This window comes from Nansenia antarctica, assembly GCF_963989245.1.
Source record: "Nansenia antarctica genome assembly, chromosome: 6".
Lineage (NCBI taxonomy): Eukaryota > Metazoa > Chordata > Actinopteri > Argentiniformes > Microstomatidae > Nansenia > Nansenia antarctica.
The window spans coordinates 38,538,955-38,546,454 of NC_137676.1; the positions used below are offsets into that span (position 1 = coordinate 38,538,955).

Consider the following 7,500-nt stretch of genomic DNA (forward strand, 5'->3'; position numbering starts at 1 on the left):
GAGGACTGGATGGTGTGCCTCTCTCTCTGGATGTCAGTTTAGTCAAAGCACTTCAAAAGAAGCCGGGGGGAACAGCACCGCCATAATTGGCGACCCCTCTTGGGCGCTTGTTTACAACAGCGAGATCAAAAGCCGTTTTTTAGACAGGTCGCCTATGGGGGGGCAGCAAGCGAAACTCAAAATGATACCGCTTAACGACTTTTCCTTTCGGTGTTTTCAAAGCACTAAAGTGTGTACTGGAGAAACGTTTTGCACGGTCCTTTGATACAAATAAAAAAAAAGCTGCTGTAATGGCTTGAAAAAAAGACTGGCTCTCGCAAAAGACTAGCCTCCCGCACGTGCGTTGCCCAGGGAAACGACACAGGAAAGACACTATTGGTTCTTGGAACGCCCTCAGTCGGTGATGCTATTCGACTGCTTGTGTGATAATTGGTCAAAAATTTAATTCCCATGTGGGACTGGTGCCATCTTCCCCATCCCACGTAAAAAAAACATGGTAATTCAATCAAGGGAGTTGCGTATCTCCTCGATATAGAAACAATCTCTGGCTTAATAGGCTTTTACAACAGGAGCAGACTCAAAATGCCCTGTCATCATATTGTTTATGTACACACACACACACACACACACATATTCACACTCTTCCTCACACTACTTTTTTCTTCCCCCTCCCACTCTCCCTCCCTCTGTCCCTCTCTCCCTCCCTCTTCCCTCCCTCCCTCTCTCCCTCCCTCCCTCCCTCCCTCCCTCCCTCTCTCCCTCCTTCCTTCCCTCCCTCCCTTCCCTCCCTCCCTCCTTTCCCTTCCCTCCCCTCCCTCCCCAGGTCTCTCAGCCTCTGCCTCCCTGGTCTCCCTGGCCTGGATGATCGCCTCCTACCAGAAGGTTCTGCGGGACTCCCGTGATGACAAGCTGCCCATGTCCTACAAGGCCGTGATCGTCCAGATGCTGTGGCACCTGTTCACCATCGGGGCTCGGACCATTGCCTTCGCGCTCTTCGCCTCCGTGTTCCAGCTCTACTTCGGCATCTTCATCGTCACCCACTGGTGTGTCATGACCTTCTGGATCATCCAGGGGGAGACTGACTTCTGCATGTCCAAGTGGGAGGTGAGGGACACAGAGTTGATGAGATGTTTGATTTGAATGGAGTAGATTCCTCACCATAGAGTTGAATAGGGTGTGGTGAGGTAGACCATTTGGTGTGGCGGAAATGCGTTTGGGTGTACCCACTTACTAGTTTACTTGTGATTATTTGTGGGTGGGTGGGTGGGTGGGTGGATGGATGGATGGATGGATGGATGGATGGATGGATGGATGGATGGATGGATGGATGGATGGATGGATGGATAGATAGATAGATATATGGAAGGGTAGATGGATGGATGGATGGATATATGGAAGGGTGGGTGGATGGATGGATGGATGGATGAATGGATGGATGGAAAAATGAATGAAGGAATAACGGAATCAATGAATGAATTAATCTGAATGAATGTGTTTTATGTTCAATTATCAATGAATTATAGATGATGGACCACAGGCAACCTGGCTAACGTGTGTACTCTACATCATCGATTCATTGTTCGTTGTTTTTCTGTTGTGTAGGAGATCATCTACAACATGGTGGTGGGCATCATCTACATCTTCTGCTGGTTCAACGTGAAGGAGGGCCGTGCCCGCTTCCGCATGTCCATCTACTACACCATCACCCTGCTGGAGAACGCCGCGCTCACCGCCGCCTGGTACATCTACCGCGGACCCCACACCAACGACTTCTACGCCCTCATCGTGGTGTGCGTTGTGGTGTGCAGCTACGCCCTGGGGACCTTCTTCATGTTTGTCTACTACTGTCTGCTCCACCCGGACGGCCCCAATCTTCGGGTCCCAGTGGAGGTGCGTGGAGGAGGGGGGGTTGGGGGGAGTGGTGGAGTCCTGTGTGACCCCGGCCCCGGCCCCCCCTCCGGACGTGGTCACCAGCCCCCCCAGGACCCTGAGCAGGACTACGGGGGCGGAGAGGGACCGGGGGGAGCGGGGGGGGGGAGGGGGAGGGGAGCAGGTGCCGGGGGACAGGGACAGCTGCCTGCCCGTGTTCCAGGTGAGGCCCAGTGCCCCTCCGGTCCAGGCCCCCCGCACGCCCCGGTCAGAGGGGCCGGTGATCCGTATAGACCTGCCCAGGAAGATGTACCCGGCCTGGGACGCGCACTTCATCGACAGGCGGTTGAGGAAGACCATCCTGGTGCTGGAGAACACCTCCCCCGTCACTCCCAGGATCCAGTACAGGAGCTTCACCCACCCCAAGGAGGTCATGGAGTACGAGACCACGGTGTAATGTAAACTCCCTACCCCGACCACCAGGGGGCTCCACCCTCCAGTTTGTGGGAGGCCAGGACAGGACAGGTGTGCTGGGGCCAGGCTGGAGGTGTGTGTGTGTACAGGTGTGGCCAAGGGGAGCATGTCCATGAGTGTGTTGGTGGACCTGTTTGGGACCCGTGCATGTGTGCGTCGGTTGTGTGCGCGGCTGTTGCCCGTCGGGGCGACGCTTGTGTGTACTGCTAGGAGCCAATGGGCTGGAACAGAGGGAAAGCTTGTCAGAAGGTCAGAGGTCATCTGGCTGCGGTTATGACCTTAGCAGGCACTGAAGGAGACACTGGAGCTAAAGGTCACCTTCTGGGTCATACTCTCTCAGTCCTGAGGAGACAGGTGACAGGAGACGTGATCATCATCCATGAGAAGGGACCGTGGTGGTGCTAATGAAGATGATGATGATGATGAAGATGACGAAGAGGATGATCATGATGACGATGGTGATGATCATGATGCTGATTGCAATGGTGCTTATTATGTTATTGATGATGTATAAATACTGGAGGTTTGAATTCTCCATTCAGTTCCAATGAGGAAGGACTCTGAAGCCTTTGGTAGAAATGTCTTGTCAAAGTAACATGAAAAACAGTGACAGTGGTGTGTTGATTTGCTTCTGTAAACGGTGAGGTTTAGCAAATTCAATCACCTTATACCTTAAAGGGAGGTATTTTACTCCAAATCCATTGTTCTTGTTGGTTGCGTTAGTCCACTCTAGATCAATTTTTCAAAAACCGCAGTTCAAATGTCCCGGGTTTTGAAGATATCTTGCTTAAAATACCTCCTTCCTACCAAAACTTGCTCGGACTACCAATCTTATTAAATGACCCGAGTACCCACAATTCCCTGGTCATACCCGCGTCCAGATGCTGTCCTAGCTCTCTAGTGATGTCTAGAGAGAAGAAGTATCCCCCTGACCAAGATCATTTTAATTCCCCACCATCTGTTCACTCGACAGCACAGAGGTGGAGTCATCAGCACTGAGCCGGAGCGTGCCACTCTCTGAGACCCGCGGGCCCACCAGACTGGGGTTAAAAGTGCACTGAGTGATTTGATGCGCCGTTACTCCACTCCAGCAAGTAAAACTAAAGCTTTCTGTTCAGGCAATCTATTAAGGCTTCAAATCGCTAAATAATTCGATTTTTCTTTTATAACTTATGCATGGTGGAATGCATAAAAATGTATTTGGAGTAAAGTACCATTTTATGTATGAATCTATATATTGTTTATTTCTTTATTTTTTTATATATGATTTTTATATTGTTTACTCGCTCAGTGGCCATGTCTTTGATATGATTCTTATTAAGGTGTAATCATATACGGTATATACATACTTTTTTTTTTTACATGATATGTATATATTAGAGTCAAGCTAGATTCTGGGTATGAGTGTTTCTGGTTCGTCTGTATGTTCAGTCGGTCTGTTGGATAATGCTGCTTCTCTTGTCAGTCAAGATAATGGGCAGAAAAAAAGGTATATTCAAAGAAACAAAAAAATAAATAAATAACTAAAGCTGTGATGAAAATGTAGTTGGGAAAAATACTGTAGTAAAACCGGCTGAGCAAACAGCCTTAAAAACAGCAGTGATTTCAGAGTGTTCTGTTCATGTCATTATGTTATTATATGTCAATGTCAATGATGTTGATTATCTCTCCTGCTCTCCTGCAAGATTGAACATGGTGAATGTTCATTTTACACAGTTGAAAAGATACAAAATCCCTATTCAGACCAGCACAATGGGAGAGAGACACACACACACACACACACACACACACAAACACTTTTCAGCCAGCACAAAACGGACACAAGTCCAAACACTGGCGTAGTGGCAAATTGTCTTAGCTGTAACTGTTGGAAATACCAGTAGTGGTAATGTAGCATGTTCATGACCATTAGCAGGTCAAGTGCCATCAGGTGCACTGAAAGGCCCTGACAATAGCACTGCCAGGGCTTGTGTCTATGCTAAGACTTTATTTTACGCCATTAACATATAGTCCTTAGACACTTACATACACACAGAAAGAGACACACACACACACCCACGCACTGTAATCATCAGTAATGTAATCATCAGGCACTGGAGAATTCATCAAAAGGTCTCAAATGAAGAATGTGATAATTGCACTTCTAGCACATAACAGAGCAGAGCCGTGAGCCTTGAGAGCACAAGTTTAGTTCTTATGTTCTCAAGGCTCTGCCTCTATGTGCTAGAAGTGCAATTCTTGTTAGGATGAGTAGAAAGTGATAGATAGTTCACTCTATTTCCTTCCTTTCCTTCACATGTTGGATGGTCTGGTTTTCGTTGAGAAATAGTGTGAAGCACTGTTGACAAAATGTGTGTGAATGAGTGTGCACACGTATGCTGGAAGCAGACAAGTAATCACCTCAATAAAGTCCTGGTGTGCTTCCCGAGATGGGTGAAAGACACGCAGGAATACCAATGTCGCTAATCCACGTCAGGGACCCATGGACTCTGATAGAAAACCAGTTGTGTTTCTGTTACCAGACCAACCAACCAGACGGAGCTGGCCCAGGCAGTGATAGGGTTAGGGTCAGACTGACCCAGGCAGTGATAGGGTTAGGGTCAGACTGACCCAGGCAGTGATAGGGTTAGGGTCAGACTGACCCAGGCAGTGATAGGGTTAGGGTCAGACTGACCCAGGCAGTGGTAGGGTTAGGGTCAGATTGACCCAGGCAGTGGTAGGGTTAGGGTCAGATTGACCCAGGCAGTGGTAGGGTTAGGGTCAGACTGACCCAGGCAGTGGTAGGGTTAGGGTCGGATGGAGCTGAGCCAGGTAGTGGTAGGGTTAGGGTCAGATGGAGCTGAGCCAGGCAGTGGTAGGGTTAGGGTCAGATAGACCCAGGCAGTGGTAGGGTTAGGGTCAGATGGAGCTGGCCCAGGCAGTGATAGTAAGGTGTACCCTTTGGTAAGCTAACCCCATACTGTTATTTCTCATTCTTCTTAGAAAACCATACCACCTTTTCTGTTCCTTCCTCGAACCTGACTAAACTTTCTGATTCAGAGTCAAAGTCTTTAATCCACAGAAAACATCTCTCTCTCTCTCTCTCTCTCTCTCTCTCTCTCTCTCTCTCTCTCTCTCTCTCTCTCTCTCTTCTTCTTCTTCTTCTTGTTTTTGTCTTTATGTTTGTAGCTGGAACTGCTCCTGGTTGTGTTTGTCTCTCGAAAGAAAAGAAAAAAAAAAAGCATTTCTTTCTCTTTCATTTCCAGCCAACTTTCCGGCCCCCGCTCGCACCACTACACACACACACACACACACACACACACACACACACACACACACACACACACACACACACACACACACACACACACACACACAGACTCTAGACTCTATGAGTCTATGTGGTTTCATGAAGAGGTCCTGTGAGGACTCTTTGATATTTCAGACTGTTTGGAATGGGAAGAGGGAGTTGAGACAACACAGTGACTTCCAGGGTAATTGCCTCTGACACTTTTTCCTGGGGTTTGGGGGGAACAGAGCAGTTTGGTGCTGTTCTGTATCCACTTTTGTTGTCCAGGGTCACTATGGAGCCACTGTGGCCTTGTGAATGAGAGAGATGGGGGAGATAAAAAAGAGAGGAGGGGGCGGGGGGGGGGGGGGATAGAAAGAGAGGAGGAGAGGCAGAGGAGGGAGAGAGCAGGAAGGAGCGAGAGAATAGCAAGCACACAAAAGCACTTGCCCCTTTGAGATTGGCTCAAGGTCAAACCCCCAATAATAACAAATCACAGCATTCACAGAACAAGCATTCACCACAAAACCTCTTGTGGGGGACGGCAGTCTGAGTCAATACAAGCACAGGAACTGTTTACTATCTACATTTTCACTTTTCACTTCCATTTATATCACTCTCTCCATGTTTTACTCGGCACATTATTTATTGAAACAATAAGGCACGAGAGGCCGCACTTTATCGTGAAGAAACTCACAGCTGAGGGGCGTCGTTTGGCCTGACGCAAAGCACAGTCAAGAAAGCTGAGTAAAGCTGTGACTTTATCCACCATAAAGCACAGACTCAAGTGCCTTATTGCTTCTACACAAGGGTTACAAAAACAAATGGAGAATATTGACCAAAAAAACCAATGCCTTAAGCTATCTATCGGGTGATAGATTATGATGGTTTCTGCCCTGTGTTCGGAAACAAACGACAAACAACTGTTGTCAAGGAAACGTGATAAACAATTGTTCGTAAATCCGGTGTTTGGCCGGGGATAGGACTGTTAGCGTATGGTAAACAGGGGAAAAACGCGTCATAGCAATGCTTCTCCTGATCAACCTGTTTAATTCTTTCTAACGAATCATGTCAGTGTGATGAGTTCTGCAGGCTAGTGTATACAGGATATCCTGTAGGCTCCAGGTAGACACAAAGCGAGAGAGAAGACCATGGTGGAAACGAATGGCCCCCTAGTTCCCTCAATACTTAATCAACGAGAGAGGGAGCGGAAGAAATAAAGAGGGGGGAGAGAGAGAGAGAGAGAGAGAGAGAGAGAGAGAGAGAGAGTCAGAGAGCGAGAGAAAGCGAGAGATAAGAAGAAAGGAAAAGCCATTCGAAGACAAATGTCCCATCTTTTCTTTTTTCCTTTTTTTTTCTTTTTCGGCGGTTGCCTTGGTAACTGCAGGATGGTTAAAGTCGGCCCCTTGGTTTGCGTTGGAGTGGTTACTGCGTTCCGCGGAGCCTTACACCTCTCCGGGGGTTTGACCTGCCATTAGTTCCACTTGTGTGGCGCCCCACGCTACAGCCATGGGTTAACACTCCACTCTCATCACGGCTGCGGCCTCCATGGAGAGAGAGAGAGAGAGAGAGAGAGAGAGAGAGAGAGAGAGAGAGAGAGAGAGAGAGAGAGAGAGAGAGAGAGAGAGAGAGAGAGAGAGAGAGAGAGAGAACACACATGCATATCACACGGGCGTGCACACACACACACACACACACACACACACACACATACTATCTCTCTCTCTCTCTCCCTCCCTCCTTGTTCTGCTCGTTACTCATTCAACCCTCTTATTGAATCTCCAGGTCATATTGAACCCAGCTGGCGGTGCATCAGACTCACACCGCCCAGTCCGACACTGCTCATGTTGCATCGCAAGTCTGATTTTACTACATCAAGACAAGCACAC

General features: G+C 48.3%; 1 protein-coding gene across 1 annotated transcript in view; it reads left to right on the forward strand.

Moving 5' to 3' along the window:
• Positions 1-2,326, forward strand: part of LOC308160110 (XK-related protein 7-like) — a gene marked incomplete at both ends in the record, with an annotated part of 85,235 nt that extends 82,909 nt beyond the window's left edge. Inside the window, 3 exon segments of the mRNA XM_080533984.1 lie at positions 824-1,104; positions 1,603-1,866; positions 1,868-2,326. Coding sequence (XP_080390110.1) covers positions 824-1,104; positions 1,603-1,866; positions 1,868-2,326 — 1,004 coding nt within the window.
• Positions 2,327-7,500: the final 5,174 nt, after the last annotated feature.